The 20,484-nt window shown below is 42.2% G+C and overlaps 1 protein-coding gene across 1 annotated transcript; it reads right to left on the bottom strand.

The window, feature by feature from the left end:
* Positions 1-1,849: 1,849 nt before the first annotated feature.
* Positions 1,850-12,892, bottom strand: LOC308331467 (intermediate filament protein ON3-like; the record flags this gene model as incomplete). The annotated part of the gene is made up of 8 exons (XM_080786910.1): positions 12,323-12,892; positions 10,150-10,358; positions 4,901-4,961; positions 4,719-4,814; positions 3,649-3,813; positions 3,221-3,346; positions 2,487-2,751; positions 1,850-2,139 (listed from the first exon to the last, which is right to left on the bottom strand). Exons 1-8 carry the CDS (start codon positions 12,770-12,772, stop codon positions 1,850-1,852), a joined length of 1,662 nt encoding a protein of 553 aa, XP_080643036.1. The 5' UTR covers positions 12,773-12,892.
* Between the last annotated feature and the right edge of the window lie 7,592 nt (positions 12,893-20,484).

The raw sequence follows: 20,484 nt of genomic DNA, 5'->3' as shown, positions 1-20,484 counted from the left end.
GCATGTGGCACCTAATTATACGAATGAAAGCCCAATTTTACCTCAACTCACATTAGCCTACACCTAGCCTAGCCTATAGTAAATCCTATAGTAAATTCACACTTCGAAATCAGAGTCTGGGGTTTAAAAACTGTTCCAACACTAACAAGCTACTAAGCTATAGTAACATGATCAAGCAAGATATTTGGTTGAACAAATAAAGCTCTGTTGCTTTTGTTCCTCACAAGTTCAACACATTACATTAGTGATCTTAAACTCAGTGTTTTGGGGGAGGACATGATCTGAAAAGTCAGGGAAAACCTTGCAAAATGCCTACAGTAAATTGCTTCATTGCAGGGTTTATGGGATATCCCACATTCCAAAGTGAATGAAAGTGATATGTGAAACTAAGGCAAACCGGCCAGCACTAACATATACAGTAGAGTAGATGTACAGTATAAGCCCTGGGCTAACAGGCCTGTGCTAACTGCTAATAAGGCTATACAAATGTGAAATGGCTTGCCTTTTGCAGTCAAGGAACAGGGGCGCTTCTTCTAAAGCAATTTCTCGTTCTTGATAAACAACTGTAAATGCTAGCAGTCATTTTAATTGCATGCTGCGTTCATTTGATAGCACATAGTATAAATAAATATAAGGATTAGAAGTATTTTATTCCGGTTTCTCTCATATGTTCATTCATTCATTAATTGAGCAGTTGAGACGAATAACAGTCTAAGTCCACACTAATTATCCATAATGTATAAATGATGTATATGGGGTCAACACAGCTAGGCCTTTTCGGGGAGGAGTCAGAATAAATTAGGGACTTAGACTGCTTATTTGTCTCAACTGCTTCATTCATTCATTCATTCAAAACCTTAAACCATAATTTGCTAATTAATTTATTCATACTTTCATTTGAATGAAGGATAAATTCATCACAACGTGGAGATTTCAGTAAACACTGTTTTATTTGGTTTTGCAGCAAAAACAGCACCTCAGGACAACAGTATTGTGTGGGCAGTCTCCTAAGGGGTCGACCGTTGACAGTTACAGGACACACACATAGGGGTGACATGCACTACCTACTGTAGCAGACATTTTTAAGACATTAGTTGACCAAAAACACCTCCGCACTGTTTAAGTACATTCACAATACTACTTTACCCATTTCATGCAACCTGTATTTATTTATTCTTTAAGGGAATAGCCCTTGTAGTGGAATAGTAAAGTTGCATAGATTGGAGGGAATGTGTTGTATGTTGCTTTTTGTTTTGTTTTTGTTTTTCAACTATTACATAGTTGCAATTTTCCCATCGATCCTTTTTCTCTTTTTTTGTTGCTTGTGAGACAAAAACTTCAAACAACTGTTTTAGTAAAAACAAACATTCATCTTCAAGACATACAAAATGTGACTGACAAAAATAGATTATTTGGTCCCTTTCAGATCTTTTTTTCTTTTCGGGTCAGGACTATTGCTTCTTTTAGCGGACACATGGAAGGCCTATGGTACTGTAGAAGGAATGGCGAGGAATTGCTTCAGACTGGGTTGTTAGACAGCGGTTTAGTCTCTCGAGACAGACGTGTTAGGCTCCCACAATTCTCAAATGCTTCCGCCTGACAGTCTGTACTTAATTTTCGTGAACACCGCATTGTGATAGGTCGAATAATACCCTTCCAGTCTGAAGAGCAGATTCCTGTACTTTTACCAGGTGGAATTGCACACTCTGTAGCATTCAAAGATTGTGGAAGAGAGAGTCATGGCTTGAGAGACTAACGGTTTGGGGGAAGTGAGCTGTGAGTATAAAACTACTAAGACTAACAGGAGAAGATCCTAGCAGGCCGCGACGGACGCTTTTAGCTGAACTGCTCAATCCTCCACCACCTCAGAGGACTCTGACACCACTTTGCCGTCCTTGGTCTCGATCATCTTGATGACGACACTCTTCTTGTTCTGGACAACGCGCCCGCCGTAGCCGCCGCTGCTGCCGGAGCTGCTGCCGGAGCTGAAGCCGTAGCCCCCGCTGCTGCTTCCGTAGCCGGCACTGCTGCTTCCGTAGCCGGCACTGCTGCCGTAGCCGCCACTGCTGTAGTTGCCGCTAGAGTAGCTGCTCTTCAGCTGACTGTCCATGCCACCACCGTAACCGCCGCCGTAGCTCGCTGTTGAGGACAAGAATGAAAATGGGCAATTGAAGAAATCTATCAAATCATTGACCATCTAGAGATGTTTTACACTTTTTGTTTTACACCGTTTTCATTTGTACATACTTTTTAAATGTGTAGCCTTATGTTTTTATCTTCATATTGTAGGCTACATCCTTTAATACTGTACGAGGAGAGTCATGCAAATGTTTGCCAGAGATGGAATTTTTATGTTTGTTTGCGAATGAAGGGATTGCTTTCAAAGCCTATAGGAAAATGAATACAACACCAGGGTATAATCATGGGAAACAATAATAACCTAGCTGCAGTTATTACAAGGAAATAACGGCAAACTCGAAACTCACAGCTCTGTTGGGAAATGTTGATTGACTGGATGCCAGTGGACAGCCTGTCCTCCTCTCCCTCCAGCAATTTCCTGTAGGTGGCGATCTCGATGTCCAGGGCCAGCTTGACGTTCATCAGGTCCTGGTACTCTCTGATCTGGCGTGCCATGTCCTGCTTGGCTCTCTGCAGAGCGTCCTCCAGGTCCTTGATGCGTTCCTTAGCGTCCCTCACGGCCATCTCTCCCCGCTCCTCAGCCTCTGCAATCTGGGCCTCCAGGTTGGCCCGCTGATGGAAGACAAAGAACAGAAGACATTAACCACTTGTATGGTTGAGTGTAGTCCCTCAGGGCTCTGTGCTGGTGTGTTGTTGTTGTTGTTGTTTTTTTACAACGTGTCACGTTGTCAGCTTGCCGATCTGTTGTTTTCTGTGGAAGCTTTCGCCACAATACTATACTACAAATGTGTCAATGGTGAGAATTCAAAAAGTTCAGAAAATAAATTGTGTTATTCTCAGTTAAAACTGGCGAAGCTAAAATGTTAAAAACAAATGGTTTTGATTTCAGTTAAAGTGTTTTACTGCGCCATTCCTGGTCACATGACAGTAAGAACAAAAATGGTGGAACAATATCTTTATGATTCTCAAAGACTAATGTCGTATGGCAATTAAAATGACTAAATTAAGTTGCAATGGTCCAAAATATGAAAACAATGATGGCAAACTACAGAAGTGTACTCTGAGCTACATAATGTTTTACCTGTCCCTTGACGCCATCGATCTCTGCTGTCAGTCTCTGGATCATGCGGTTCAGGTCTGAGATCTCTGTCTTAGTGTTCCTCAGGTCATCTCCGTATCTGCTGGCAGATGTCTGCATCTCCTCGTACTAAACAGACATCAGAAAAACAACCAATCAGTATTGATAATGCGCAAATGTTAACATTGTGATTTCAAATGTCATTGTTAGGTGCCAATGTAAGAGATTCAATTTGCGTTATAGCGCTGTTATACTTTTTTGGCGGATCTACAAGCTCACAGCAGGCCGCACTGTGACACGTTGTGAACATGCAGATCAGCTATTTTCAAGCGTATGCACACAGGCGCACAACTACGTTTTGCCTTTGGCTTTATTCTACATGATGAGAGCTACACGTGTCAGCGTGTGAGTGCATCGGAATTGGACCTCACCTTGGACTTATACCACGTCTCGGCCTCTTGGCGACTGCGGTTGGCTACGGCCTCGTACTGAGCGCGCACTTCGGCCACAATGGCGTCCATGTCCAAGGTGCGGCTGTTGTCCATCTCCACGATGACTGAGGTGTCCTTGATCTGTGACTGTAGTTCACGCAGTTCCTGGAGGAAGAACCATGACAGACATGGGATTAAAACACCAGGCAGAAACAAATTCTGAGGCTGTTTAAAGCTACAGTCCACAACTTCCGTGTCCTACCCACGATATGAACCCAGGTCGCTCGTGCAAGACGAGTGCAGAACGTTTTACTGTAATGCAATACCTCTAGTCAACCACTAGTGGTCCTACCTGTAAACAGCATCTACATGTCTCAATAGAAGAGCAGGGAGACCACCTCTAACCACTGCAGTTATGTTGTTCTTATTTATAGTGTATTAACAACATACTCTACCATACATGATACAGATTTATTTAAATGAAGTATTGTATTCACTACAAGTTATGGATTGAAGCTTTTTATATATTTAAAAAAAGTCATTTCCAAGGATCAACATGGTCCTTCAACATTGTATAAATTAAAATCCTCAATCCTCTCAATTCAACCCATTCAACCATCTCCTTCAGTTCCAGAGGTAGGGCAAACATCTCGTCAAGATGCTAAACAGATCTGTAAAAACCCATGAATGCAGTAAAGTAACAACCCACACCAAAATGGCATCATATCATAGGGACCATGCCATAACTCAACAAAGACAGCTCGCTAATTAAACCCGGAATAATGTTGATGAAAGCAACCCAGAATTAATCTGTTTGCAATCAAAATAAGCCATGCTTGGTACACGGAATTGCTACCATTTCTACTCTGTAACCTTTATTGATTCAATCAAGGATGGTTTTCTATTTTATAATTTCTTCTCTTTGCTTCTTTTGATTTTATTCTAGTGAGTCTGTGAGTAGTAAGTGCAACCAAGGCCCAAAACAGCTGGTGCTTGTGAGGCCCTAGGGTTTGTCTGAGCCAATCAGGATGCAGTGGGTGAGTGACGTCAGGCAGTGAATCATTGCTTACCTCCTCATAGATCTGTCTGAGGAAGTTGATCTCATCTGTCAGGCTCTCCAGTTTGGCCTCCAGCTCGACCTTATTCATGTAGGCTATATCCACGTCCTGAAACGGAATCGTCAAATCGTTAGGGACAACCGAGCACAGAGAACAAATATGTTCAGTTTAAAATATTGAATCTCGATACTGACCTTCTTGATGAGCACAAAGTCGTTCTCGCACTCTGTACGCCTGTTGATTTCATCCTCGTACCTGAGTGCAAACATTAGAGATTGTCATTAGTATAACATTTTAAACTAAATCACAATTTGACACGATTCTATCAAGTCATGTTCATAATCGTCGCTGTTGGGCAGAAACATTGTCTCCATACTTCAAAAAGTTGCATAAATCATCACAATGGGATGTGTTGTGGTGGGCTTGTGCTGTATCTTTACTACTTTTTAATTCGTTTGAAAAAGGATTGTTGAACATTCTGAAAACCTGCATGCCCAAAATGAGAATGCCAGTTTAAAGGTACTGTCTGTACGTTCTATGAATAAAATATTTAACAGATTGAATAATAATTACAATGGAAACACATGTTCCATTTTCATGGACATACAAGAGAATATGTTACTTCAACACTAGGAGGCGTGAGTACTCTATCCCTGGTGCTGCACCGGTGCAAATGTTGATTTAGAGCAACTTGTGAGTAGTTTCAGGTGTTCATATTTCTCCCTTCAAGCCCCCTCTGACTTCAGTTAACATGCTCCAGGTGTCTATAAGAAGCCAATAGATTTATGCAGCACTGCATCGTCTATGCACTGCTGTGCATGGGTGTGTTTGTTTATGTAATGCATGTGAAAGGTTCATGTCTCGAGTCATTATTTTGTATTGTGTTGGTTTTATAATTCAGGACATGCCTATTGTGTGCTGTCATTCCCTGCAGATCTGCGGTCAGACAGATGTGGGGAGTAGGTCACATACAGTGGGGTTCCCTTGGTTTATGCCGGCCCAGTACCCATAGTTACCTCTAGGTATTTAAAAGTACCTGGGTACCTATGGAAGTCACACCTCTTATGGGTGTGGTTTAGTCTTAAGGGGAGTTTTCTTTTCACCTACTGTGTAATATAATAAACAGACAGTAGGTGGCAGTAGGGCAGTAGGACAGAGGCCAGTGCAGTATTCAGCTTGCAAATTTAATGAAAATTTGAAGGGATGTGCCAGGGACCCCCCATTTGAGAGGATATGCCAGGGACCCCATAAGAGAAGGTTTTTACAGCTATAGCAGTGACTCTCAACCCGTTTAATTTCAAGGACCCCCAGTTTGACATGCATTAGTCTATCTATGGAGTATGGAGGGGGGGTCCCTGGCGTGTCTCTTCGGGTGGGGGTCCCTGGCGTGTCTCTTCGGGTGGGGGGTCCCTGGCGTGTCTCTTCGGATGGGGGTCCCTGGCATATCTCTTTAATCTGAATATTGTCTTGATGATTATTGATTATTTTGAGCTTGTAGATCTGCTACTTTAGCCCTTTTTTAATTTGAATCCTTAACACCCCCCCACCCAACTATACAGCTTGCAAATTTAATGAAAATTTGAAGGGATGTGCCAGGGACCCCCGTTTGGGAGATGTGCCGGGGACCCCCATTTGAGAGGATATGCCAGGGACCCCCATAAGAGAAGGTTTTTAGAGCTATAGCCATTAGTCTATGGAGGGGGGGTCCCTGGCGTGTCTCTTCGGGTGGGGGTCCCTGTCGTGTCTCTTCGGGTGGGGGGTCCTTGGCGTGTCTCTTTAATCTGAATATTGTCTTGATGATTATTGATGAAATGTTTGCAATTAAATACCCCCTGTTCTGAGGACTGTACATTAACTGTACATGAACTAAAATTTGCAAATAAATGTAGTGGCGTAGAAATACAATATTTGCCTCTGAGATGTAATGGAGTAGAAGTAAATAAAATACACATTAACAACTATACACAATTTGGCCATTTTAAAATAGCGTGTGAGCTTGTGGATCTGCTATTTTCAAAATATTTTTATATATTTGAAAACTTGAAATGAGACAGAAAATCTAAATTAAATTAAATTCAAAGGAGCTTTATATATATATATTATATATATATTTATATGTGTGTGCGTGCGTGCGTGTGTGTTACTGAAAAAAAGTAAAAATACTTTTCACTACTATTGGTATGTCTGTAAATCTGTCCTTCCCTCCTAATTTGTTTACTCAAGATTCTTTTGAATTTCTAAATGCTTATTGTGCTACTCCGACAGAACTCACTAGGATCTCCAGCTTCAATTGTCTCTTTAGACATGCTAATAAGCTGGTCAGGCTACTACTTGGCCTCAACCCCCGAATCCAACACCTCCACACTTTGAAAGGCTGGAAGGGCTTAGGGTTGACAACAGAGTACAGCATCTTGCAATGGGTCTGGTCCACAAGATTCGCTACACACCACCAAGATGTACTTTCTGTGCTTGTTTATTGCAAACTGTTAAATAACCGAGTCAATTAATCAATCAGTTATATACCCCATATTACAATAAAAAACTAAACTAAATGGAAAGTGGAAACTAATGATATATTCAAAACAAACAACCTAATGTTAGGGTTCATGTTGATTGATTTAATACTTTATGAACGGTATGCAGGGGGGGGAGCACAGGAAAGCACCTACAGTTTGACATGAAGTACATTTCAGTTCAAACCAGACTCCTGTAGGCTACACTCTCAGAGATAAATGAGGATTCCATTGTATAACTCATTGATGGATTGACTACTTTATTTGTAAGAAACACGCACATAAAGTCAAGTTGAATACAAACAAGAGTATGATATAAAGCGATTGTGATAAAAGCGCTATATAAAAGCACAATTTACCATTTACCAAAAGGATTAACCCCAAGATATGGCCTGTTTCCATTGAGGTCCTGTGTATTCAATTAATCAAAACGTACAGCCCAGAAGTTCTGTACGGTTAGGACATGTAACTCAGTTTCCACTCCATTTTGTGTGCAGTGGATGCATAGTGTAGTCTGTCACTTCTGAACATTTTAATTCCCTTACAAATACCCCATATTACAATAAAAAATAACCTAAATGGAACATGAAAACTAATGATATATACATTCAAAACAAACAACATTGCGTTAGGGTTCATGTAATTGATTGATTGAATCCTTTAAGAACAGTGTGCAGGGAAAAAACATAGGAGAGCACAGTTTGAAGTGAATAACATTTCACCCTGGCTCCATTGTTTGTTTGTTTGGGACACAGCTAAAGGTGTTGGATGCGCCGTGGGGGGTGGGGTAATATGAACTGTCTTGCCACTGTGCCAGGAAACTGTGAAGCATTTCAGCTCACATAATGCATTAAACTCCTGAACATCATTAAATATGAATTAAAATACTCTATATTCTCTTGCATCCAAAGAGCCTAAAGTATTACCGATTTCCAATACTTTTACTTCTACTCCACATCTCAGAGGCAAATATTGTAATTTGGCAGGCAGGCAGACAGACAGACCCTGACTATCTATGCCACTATTTGTAATAGAGTACATTTAATAGAGTTAAATATCTATAAGGGTCCATTTGGTTAACAACTATCCATTTAGCTGGGGACCACCTGGAGCCCCTCAGGGACCACTGTTTAGGAAGAGAGGGAGGGAGTGAGGGATGGAGGGAGAGAGAGATGGAGGGAGGGAGGGAGAGAGATAGAGTTGCCAGGGACCCCCATTTGAAGAGATATGCCAGGGACCCCCATTTGAAAAAGATATGCCAGGGACCCCCATTTGAAAAAGATATGCCAGGGACCCCCATTTGAAAAGATATGCCAGGGACCCCCATTTGAAGAGATATGCCAGGGACCCCCATTTGAAAAAGATATGCCAGGGACCCCCATTTGAAGAGATATGCCAGGGACCCCCATTTGAAAAAGATATGCCAGGGACCCCCATTTGAAAAATATATGCCAGGGACCCCCATTTGAAGAGATATGCCAGGGACCCCCATTTGAAAAAGATATGCCAGGGACCCCCATTTGAAGAGATATGCCAGGGACCCCCATTTGAAAAAGATATGCCAGGGACCCCCATTTGAAAAATATATGCCAGGGACCCCCATTTGAAAAATATATGCCAGGGACCCCCATTTGAAAAAGATATGCCAGGGACCCCCATTTGAAGAGATATGCCAGGGACCCCCATTTGAAAAATATATGCCAGGGACCCCCATTTGAAAAAGATATGCCAGGGACCCCCATTTGAAGAGATATGCCAGGGACCCCCATTTGAAAAAGATATGCCAGGGACCCCCATTTGAAAAATATATGCCAGGGACCCCCATTTGAAGAGATATGCCAGGGACCCCCATTTGAAAAATATATGCCAGGAACCCCCATTTGAAAAGATATGCCAGGGACCCCCATAAGAGAAGGTTTTTACAGCTATAGCAGTGACTCTCAACCCGTTTAATTTCAAGGACCCCCAGTTTGACATGCATTAGTCTATGGAGTATGGACCCCCATTTAATGGCATTTATATCTCTGGGACCCCCAATATTTATATTGTAACATCAATGATAATTTAACTTTAGAGTGTAGAAATAGAACCAAATGGACCCTAACCGCTTACTCAAATAAATATTACTTGTAACAGTATGTATTTCAATGTATTTCAATATTACAGTATTGATACTTTAGTTTACAGTACAAATTTACTGCATATTGCTAGAAGCTACATATTAAGACTCAGTGCATGCAGCTCTGCTCATCATGGGCCGACGCCACCTGGTGGTTGAATAGCCACTCCACATATTAAAATAAACCTGTGGGTGTGGCTGAGAATCTGGGGGTGTGTCTGTGGGTGTGTCTAACATAAATACCCATAGGTACCCATCAATGTCATTTTGAGATTGAGGCACAGACGAATAGGACTGTACCGTAGCGATCAACTCCAGCGTATGGCTCGTTCCGTAATGTCAAATTACTTGAAACTTAATAATTTCAGAACTTGTTTGAACCCTGAGCCTTGACTGTTCCGAGTCAGTGTATTTTTTAATTTAGAACAGATGAGACATGCATGTCCATAAAAAAATATGAGTCCACAGACCATAAATAATCCTTTCACCTACATGTTCCCTTCAACTTCATTGGAATAATCCATTTAGGGTTAAGCTTATTTTCACACCCTTGCTCCTGATCTTCTAGTCATGTGTAGCCACATAATCCGGAATCTCTAAAAATTATGTCTGGTGACATCTAAATTCAATGTTGTTTCTAAAACTGAGTGGAAACAGTTTAGGGGAAAGGAACTGCATTGTGGACGGTAGTGAATCATAAATTCCAGATATATCCCTCCCACCCTTTCCTCCTGTATTCTTCCTCCCTTCCCTTCCCTTCCCCACCACCTAAGTGTTGGGTATCAGGTCCTCGTGCCTCACAGACACTCACTTGTTCTTGAAGTCCTCTACCAGGCCCTGCATGTTGTGCAGGTCGGCCTCCAGCCTCATCTTGTCGTTGCCCAGGCCGTCCAGCTGCCGGTGCAGGTTGGTGATGTAGACCTCGAACATGCTGTCGATGTTGGAGCGTCTGGTGGTCTGCCCCTGCAACAGGTTCCACTTGGTCTCCAGCATCTTGTTCTGCTGCTCCAGGAAGCGCACCTGGTATGGAGAAAGATGAAGCCATGTCATTATAGGCAAACATTTCCCATGAATTTTCGAAATTAGAAAAAGGATACATTATCATAATGTAATAATGAAAATTTAACTATTCTTCTTGGACAATATAATAGGGACGCCAGGTTGTAATTGCCTGTAATGGTGATGTAAACGCTGCTCGCTGACATGAGAGCCACATAAAAGCTTGGATAACATCCTGGACATCAACCAAAATGGCAGGATTCAGCCGCTATTCACAATCAACTGTGTTTATTGTTCTAATCTGCGGTGGCCAGCTGCTCATTGGTCATTCCAGCGTGTGTCTCTCTTTCCATAGGAAGGCCCGCTGTACAAGCATCCTGACAGGAGATCATGTACTGTGGAGGGAGGTGTGCATTTCGGGTTTGGAAAAATGGATGACGAGGAAAGAGGTATTTAACCCCATCCCTCCCTTTGTGTCTTCCTGTTTTCACAGAGCAAGGGAGACTGATATCCGTTGTCACGGGTGCCAGACCAGATGAGAGGAGGAGGGAGGGGGGAGGGCATGGTTATGAAGCTAGGCAACCTTTTTCGTTTACATACACACACACACAAGCAAGGTAAATATTTAACTGTGAGCTAGGTGCGATGAGGGGAGAGAGAGATTGAGAGAGAGGGGGGAGTCACTCCATTGGGGATGGGAGGGGCTGGAGAACACCGTGGGGGTGGGGAGGCGAGAGAGACATTTGTGGACATTAATAACAGGGTGTGACAACAGGTATGTGATGGCCAGCGACTGAACCTTGCCCCTCCCCACCTCGCTGCTGCATGCATTCTATTCACAGAGCAGCTCTGAAGTCTGGAGGACAGAGCCTCTTGACAGTCAGCTCCTTTGAGCTGCAACAGACGTCGTAAAAATGAGGAGGCACGTATCCGAACAGACTGTTATCACCAATTATCAAGCGATAAGCCAGTTTCCCTATAATCTCTCGGTTTGATGGTCCGCAGGCCTCAGAGAGAAGAAGAGTGGTTATGTAACCAATCTGCCAGTGTTGACCAGAACATGAGACCAACTGGCCTTCTAAAATATTAACCTGCTGTGGCCTGGGTAAGAGTAGAGACGTTGCACCCAACTATACGCCTAGCAGCAGCAGAATGGGGGCTCAATGTCAGGAAATACGTTATGGATGAAAAGCTATAACATTGGACACTACTTTGTCATGTCATTAGCATGTCACTGTAGTGAACATTTCTGTTATTGTCAATTAGGTAGATATGCTTGGTTTCTGTGTCACTGGTGTATGTGTGTGTGTGTGTGTGTGTGTGTGTGTGTGTGTGTGTGTGTGTGTGTGTCCATAAGGGCCACATATTAAGAGCCACACCCCAGCAAAGGGCAGGCCCGTTCCCAAGGTAACTCGTATCACTAGCTATGGGCTTCATATGGACACACCCTTCGCTCCCTTTCCTCGCCCCTCGCTCTCGAATCCTCGCTCGTCCGCATGTCTGTTTTCCATCACTATAAAAGGACTGCCAGAAAAGCATTAGATATGAGCCCTGAAGCCAAACCCCTAGAGACAAACATTCTTATCTCCTCTGTCTTGACTGCTTTCCGTGGGAGGTGATGAAACCATAAGGGAGATTAAATCAACTTTTTCTCCAAGCCGTCGAACCCAAGGTATTAGCATAGTATTGCAGACACATGGATCAAACCTTTGATCAAACACAGCTTGCATAACCATCATGGCTGAGAGAAGGAGGAGAAATGGGCTCCCCGTGTATAATTAAGTTGTACAAGCACAAGGCAACCTCGACACAGAGAAGGTTCACACACAGACACCTACAAAGTGAAATCATCAGTGTCCAGAGGGTCAGTGTAACTCAGAGAGGTCAAAGCGGACCTGTAAGGGTCAGTTTTGACCTCTCGGAGTTACATTGACACTTTCAATGGGTTTCACTGCATGCTCTTATTGTACAGCACAAGCACTGACCTTGTCGATGAACGAGGCAAAGCGGTTGTTGAGGCTCTTGATCTGTTCCTTTTCCTGGGTGCGGACGGACTGAATCTTGGGGTCGATCTCCAGGTTGAGTGGGGCCAGCAGGCTCTTGTTCACGGTGACGGCCTGGATAGGGACATGGCCGCCCATACCCATACCTCCACCCATGCCCATACCTCCACCCATACCCATACCTCCACCCATACCCATACCGCCACCCATGCCCATGCCCAGGCTCATGCCGCCTCCGTAGGCACTGGAGCTGGATATGTAGGAGCCACCGGATCCTCCTCCATAGCCCCTGCTGGGTCCTGAGCTGCGGACGCTGTAGCTCTGACGGGAGGCCACACTGGGTCCGCTGTAAGACATGCTGCTGAAGCTCCTGGGGGCCGTCCCCGAGGAGGACGACTTGACACTGTAGGTGACGTTCCTCTTCACTGACATGGTGAGTTCTGGAGTGGCTTCAGACTGTACTGAGGAAGGATTAGGCTGGCGGGCAGGCTGGACGGCTGGATGGCTGGGGAGAGACCAGAGTGGATAGACAGAGCACAAGTTAGTGAAGTGTTTTTAACTGCCTGCCGTCATGGGAGGGGATTGCAGTCAGCTGTGATTGGCCAGCAGCTACGGCTGGGAGGGGGAGAGAGAGGCGGTGCTGTAACTAAACATTTTTGGGTTTCTATGATGCATCGTCCAGTCATTCCAAACCATTACCTGGCCTTTACCTGGGAAAACTTGTTATTTTTCTGGATTGTCAGGGAGGGCGTGTACTGTATCATTCCCATTGTTTGTTAGATTCTTAGTTAATTAGGTTTGTAGAAAGTTAGTGAGTGTGTGAGTGTGTTAATGAGATAAGTTAGTTAGTTAGTTAGTTACTTAGTTATAGTGTCTTTCTAATTTTCTATCTTTCTTTCATTCTTTCTTTCTCCCTAAATCCCTCTCTTTCTTTAGGGATTACTCTTCTAAATGGTATGCAGCTGCTCTTGCACAGCGTGTGTGTGTGTGTGTGTGTGTGTGTGTGTGTGTGTGCGTGCGCGCGTGTGTGTGTGTGTGTGTTTGTGTGTGCGTCCCATGCTCCCGTCATGGCTGTCAATTAGACAAGTTTCTTGATGTCACAGCTAGTCAGTGCCGTTTCTACGGGGGGGCACTAGGGGGCGCTGCCCCCCCAGATAGACTTTGTGCCCCCCCAGTCCAGAACCCTACCCCACCATTATTTTTAATGTTTTACAGGTTTAAAATATATATAATGTGTTATTTTCATGTTCTTTGTGTTTATAATAAATTTACATTTTCTAATGAATTCATAGTAATAAAAATGCAATAATAAAAAGTAGCCTACACTGGCACCTAGTCGGTGCACCTAGTCGGATTCGTTTTGATGCAGCGCACCAAAAGCTACGTCATTACCAGTTTTGCCACGCAGGGCGGGTCAATTCAAATATTTTCAGACTTCAGTCACAGTGAAAACAAACCCAAACCGGTAAAATTGAATCATGGATATTAGGAACTGGCTCAAAGGCTAAACACCAAACTCTATAAACCCACCAGCGCCTTCAGAAAGGTAGACTGATGACGATACTGAAACCACCGCCATGTCGCCTGTTGTTGTTAATATTGCGGGGAGTCGTTCGAGCACCGAGCACAACTAAATGCACAACGAAATTCCGTCGTCGGATCACATTACTGGGGGTTCGCGAGTGTCGGATAGCATTATTTCAGTGAGGCAGAGGGCTGCTGTAGCAACTTCCACAGCAGCAGCTCAACTTTCGGACCTCCACCACCACCGCATGCTTCTCCACCAGAGGTTCTTGGTTCTGGCACACCGAATCAGGTAAAACGGGACAAATACCCAAGTAGTCATAATGGCAAAAAACGCTTGTTTATGAGTACATGGTTTCAGGGCAGGGACTGGCTGGAGACAGCACGGAACAGAATCAAACAAAGGCTTAAATAAGCATGCGCTCTCTAAAGAGCATTTGACGTGTGCCGACATTTGGAGGGAGGGAGACAGACGCGCAGATCCCCCCCCCCCCTTTGCCTCCCGACATAAATACACTAAATAGACTTGTTGTTTTTGGTTGGTGCATAAACTTTTACTCATATTCCCCTACCGTGGAGATGGCGACATATAAAAGTCACTATAGGCCTAAATGCTCAACTATTTGTTGGTGATTAATGGTTGGTGCATATAGGCTATAGTCTTTTTTTTCTACTTTCCTCCCGCCGTGGAGATGCTCATTGTGTTCATTGTGTTGTTGGTGCGATGCGATCGTGTTTCCACATGACAGTATATAGGCTATGTTTGTTTGTTTGTTCTGTTGGCTACAATAATTAGGTTATATCATTTGTTTTGGTGTATAATTGGAACCTATACTTGTAGCCCTTCTCCAAGCCTTTTGTGTTGTTTTATTGTATAGGCCTATGTGAGAGCTTAATTGCTATATATGGATGTGAACTTGAAAAATCAACTGCCCCCCTTAGAAATATGAATGCCCCCCTGCTGATTATTCCCTGGATACGGCACTGCAGCTAGTTGAATGTGTCAGAGTGCAGTGACCTGTTGTTATAGTAGTATGCATTTCTCCAGGCCTTTTTCATAATGTGAGGTTGACATCTTTTTTACCTTGCTAAAATTAGCGGGGTCATCCCTATGTTCCCCAGGTTCTATGTTCCCCAGGTTCTATCATCCCCACTTACCTATAGGGTTTAGGGTAAGCGTTAGGTTTCTGGTTTAAGAACTTTAGTGTTTTGTACTACCGGTATACAATTGTATGTATAGTACAGAACAAAGAATGTTTGTTTTTGCCATCTTTGTTGAAGAGTCTGAGCAATTATGTTTTAGTTTATTTTATGCCAGTGTTCATTTTTAGTTGGCTAAGACTAGATAGTTTAAGTAGCCTATAGGCAGGCCTAAAGTTCAATGGATTGTTCAAAGACTGAGCTTAAATCAGAATTTGCTACTAAAAGTAACACTAAGACTAAGTTAATAAAATACTTTTAGTCTTACTAGAATTACTAAAATTACTAGGTTAGGTTTCTGGTTTACGTTTATTCTAAGTGGGGAACAAATAACCTTTTTTGCATGGTGGGGAACATAGAACCTGGGGAACATACTGTAGGTACGCTCCCAAATTAGCTGGCATACAGTTATTTAAGGTTGTCTTTGAAAGTTAGAATATGTGAAGTTAAATCAGGGCTTTCACGTAGCTTCATTCCCCTTCTAATTAATAAATCTTCCTAAACTGCATTATCTTGCTGCACAAGCTGAACCACCCCACCCCTAATGCAATTTACATTATTCAAATGCACTCCAAAGTGAGTTTCACTCATTTCACAACATTACACACATTGCATCTTCAGGCAATACATTGGGTGGTCTTCTTGTCAGAGACAAGAGATAAGCATCATGCCAGTGGTGGAAAGTAACTATAAGTACTTGTACTCAAGTACTGTACTTAACTTAAGTACAATTTGGAGTTACTTACTTTACTGGAGTATTTCCAATTTGCAATACTTTTACGTCTAATCCACTACATCTCAGAGGCAAATGTTGTACTCCACAACAATTATTTGAAAACTAAACTAGATACAAGTTACTTTGTTTATGTTTATTATTATTACAAAACATACAGGGCATTTACATAATTAATTTCTACATTGTGGTATTGATACTTGTAGTGTGAGTACAAAATGTGAGTGAGAGATATTTTGAGCAAGTCAGCACATGTGAACAGTTTCCAAAATGTTCAAAAACATTTGAAAGAAAAAGTCTATAGAAATCTATAAAACTTTCCAAAATGTCACATCATTTTTAAATAGAATCTCCATCTCACAATTAATGAACCACAACCAGAAGTGCAGAAAGTAGCCTACTACAGCCTACTTCTTGCACTTCCGGTTAGGCACTTTAGGCAGTAGTTAATTCCAGGTTTATCCCCTTGTGACATGGAGATAAACCTGTTCATTTAACTCATGTGTTACAGGTTATGTGTATATGCAAAGAAATGAACTGCGCAAACCAGCCTGTTGGCCTGATTGTTGCTGATAATTTACTTGACATTTAATATACAGTGTCAGATGGACGTGAGGGATGGCTGTAAAAATGCAGAAGGCTGCTGAAAAAAAGTGCTTTTGCATGTGTGTCTACAGATGCTTGCACTATGTTTGTGCGTGTGTGCGTGCATGCGTGTGTTGATGTGTTTGTGTGCGTGTGTGTGTGTGCACGCACCTGTGTGTGTGCGTGTGTGTGTTCCGACTGCTTCCTTATGTAACTCCAGGTACTGTAGATGAGTTCACATGACATTTCGTACTTAAGGCCTTTTCAGACGGGCAGCGAATGACACACCTGGTAATTCGTAATTCGCCTGCGAATTCGTTTTTTTGTGTACACGCAGAGAAGTTGAGCGTGCTCGTTTCGTGCACACTCCTGCGACTGACTATAGACCTGGATTGTGTTGATCTCTTTTTTTTAACGCAACGGGAGTCGCACCCCTCATGAGCAGACCTGTCGTTGATCCAGGCATCTGCGTCACACGCTCCCCATTTGAAAAGGCCTTTAAATCTAGCTTGAAGCTACGCTTTGTCTTAAAATGAGTAAATGACCATGACGGTCCCAATGACACCGATGTGATAAATGTCACATTTGTGACCCTCAGGAGTCACACAGTGATGAGGCCCATTCCTGAACTGACGGCGCGACATTACGAGCACAAGTGTCACCTTTCCGGCACTGCAAAATTCTTCATGTTTAATGTAACCATTTCTGTGCAAATGGAACCGTGTGTGTGTGTGTGTGTGTGTGTGTGTGTGTGTGTGTGTGTGTGTGTGTGTGTGTGTGTGTGTGTGTGAGTGAGAGTGTGAGAGTGCGAGAGTGCGTGCGTGCGTGCGTGCGTGCGTGCGTCTGAAACACTTGACTGTGAGGGTGCGTCAATGCTATTCCCCTCACCCCTTGTGAGCCATAAAAGAAAATGCACGGAGGAGGCTATATCTCCATGTTAATCATCATACATCTACTTTCAAAGATCTAGAGAAAAACAAAAAATATTTTAGAGTTTATGTCAGTCTTGTGAGCTGTAAAAGTGGCGATATAAAGTGTGCCTCATTGGTATTTGGGGCGGATTTTCTTACATTTCTCTAAAATGAGGCCATCTGATGAGCTCTACTCAGCTTTCATTTCCCAGTTTCAATCTAGTCTGAATTACAGTTCTCTAGCCCATGGGGGAAAACAAACATCTTCCTCTCATCCAATGGGGAATCCCGGCTTGGTCAAGGGAGATATTAGGCAGTGGCACGTGGTCTTATATACATATATATGGTCTGTATACAGCAGGTCTACATTAGTAGTCCAATAAGGGAGTGAAAAACATCAGTACTTCTGGCAGGTGGGACGAGATCATTTCATGGCGGTGACGAATCGTTGCGACCTATTGTTGAATCGTTGCGACGTATTGTTTTACGCCATGGCATATTCTTCAATATGTCGCAGCGTAAACAATAATTCGCCACAGCGTTAAGAATAAGTTGCGGCGTGAAGACTCGTCGCGACGTATTCTTTTACGCCATGGCTTATTTTTAAATACGTCGCAGCGTAATAGGAGTAATAGGCGTAATAGTTTGGGGTGCGCACGCTTTTCCGACACCCCAAAAATCCGACAGGCAATAGTCCGACATGTGTCGGACCATTGTCACCCCTTCCGGCTTTTTACTCCAATGGTTAGACATGTACATTACCCGACAGAAGTTCTAGCAATATTCCGAAAATCATAGGTTAGACAGGACAATAGTCCGACACGGGAAACATGCAGTAGCCAGCTAGATAAAGCGAAAATAGCTGATCCGCAAGCTCAACTTGCATCCCGCGATGCAGCGTGTGTGCCAGCGCCGTGGTGTGTGTGTGTGTGTGTGTGTGTGTGTGTGTGTGTGTGTGTGTGTGTGTGTGTGTGTGTGTGTGTGTGTGTGTGTGTGTGTGTGTTTTAGACAATAGACCACTTATAGCACTTGATTTAACTATGAAAGAAATAAAGACTACTTAGCTATGAAAGAAATAAAGACTATTTAACTATGAAAGAAATAAAGACGATGAAGGTTGTTAAGGGGTTGGCAAATGGCAATGATTGACACACTAGTCGAGATGATTATGGACGTTTCGGATGAAATGTAGGATATGTTTCACTGATGATAGGCCATATAAAATACCCCTCTGAATGAAAATTAAAATCTAGTAGGCCTACATTCTCCTTAATAAACAAAAATGAACCAATTTAGGCTTAATCTTTATTCTGTGTGTAACCTGTTTGTAACACACACACTGTCAGATTGCAACATGTCAGTCTAGCATTTTTTAATCAGCACAAAACCCGTCTGTGACGAAACATTATTTTCCCCGATGAAAATCTTCAGAAAGCAGCCAGCAGCGCTGATTTGCGGTGTTGCCAGTTCTGCTTATTATAAGCGACTTAGGGCTAGTTTTCCTGTATAGCATAATATTCATAGTTGCCTGTTGCTTTATAGTTTGGGCTTTTTTTAAGTGTAGTTGCTTATTTTGGGTTGCTTTCATGATTCTTTATAGAAATAGTTGATGTAATAGGGCTCAAGTAGTGAAACTGGTTGCTTCTTTTGGATTGGTTTTCATATAGACCTGGTCGCTTATTTCACTCACAGTCTGGCTATTTGGCAACACGGAGCTTCTCACTAAAAACTAAAAACCATAGCCTTAGGCTACTATTGTATTGATTATAATAATTGAGAGTTGATATTGAGAATGGTATTAAAATGGTATCCCCCCCAAAAATGCATGGAGACCTGTAGAAACATATTATTGAACAATCAAAATTTGTATCATAAATAAACAGCTATTTAACACTTACATTAAGCAAAGAAAATCACATAGGCTAATTCCAATATGAACACAAAATTATTTTTAATAACAAACAGGCCAAGAACCATGCAACATTTCAACAAAAAAAACAAAGACAATGTCTTGTCTAAAATCACTCAGGTTTAAGCGAAATAGCCTTTTAATAAATAAAAACTAAAACACATTGTGTCGTATCACTCTGGAGTCTGGATGAAATAAAACAAAGACACATTGTGTCGTATCACTCTGGAGTCTGGATGAAATAAAACAAAGACACATTGTGTCGTATCACTCTGGATTAAATAAAACAAAGACACATTGTGTCGTTAATCACTGGATGAAATATAACAAAGACACATTGTGTCGTATCACTCTGGATTAAATAAAACAAAGACACATTGTGTCGTTAATCACTGGATGAAATATAACAAAGACACATTGTGTCGTATCACTCTGGATTAAATAAAACAAAGACACATTGTGTCGTTAATCACTGGATGAAATATAACAAAGACACATTGTGTCGTATCACTCTGGATTAAATAAAACAAAGACACATTGTGTCGTTAATCACTGGATGAAATATAACAAAGACACATTGTGTCGTATCACTCTGGATTAAATAAAACAAAGACACATTGTGTCGTTAATCACTGGATGAAATATAACAAAGACACATTGTGTCGTATCACTCTGGATTAAATAAAACAAAGACACATTGTGTCGTTAATCACTGGATGAAATATAACAAAGACACATTGTGTCGTATCACTCTGGATTAAATAAAACAAAGACACATTGTGTCGTTAATCACTGGATGAAATAAAACAAAGACACATTGTGTCGTATCACTCTGGAGTCTGGATGAAATAAAACAAAGACACATTGTGTCGTATCACTCTGGAGTCTGGATGAAATAAAACAAAGACACATTGTGTCGTATCACTCTGGAGTCTGGATGAAATAAAACAAAGACACATTGTGTCGTATCACTCTGGAGTCTGGATGAAATAAAACAAAGACACATTGTGTCGTATCACTCTGGATTAAATAAAACAAAGACACATTGTGTCGTTAATCACTGGATGAAATATAACAAAGACACATTGTGTCGTATCACTCTGGATTAAATAAAACAAAGACACATTGTGTCGTTAATCACTGGATGAAATATAACAAAGACACATTGTGTCGTATCACTCTGGATTAAATAAAACAAAGACACATTGTGTCGTTAATCACTGGATGAAATATAACAAAGACACATTGTGTCGTATCACTCTGGATTAAATAAAACAAAGAC

Source organism: Protomyctophum bolini (genome assembly GCF_963924005.1).
Source record: "Protomyctophum bolini genome assembly, chromosome: 17".
NCBI lineage: Eukaryota > Metazoa > Chordata > Actinopteri > Myctophiformes > Myctophidae > Protomyctophum > Protomyctophum bolini.
Note: the sequence above shows the minus strand (reverse complement) of the source record. Positions and strands in the feature narration are given on the sequence as shown.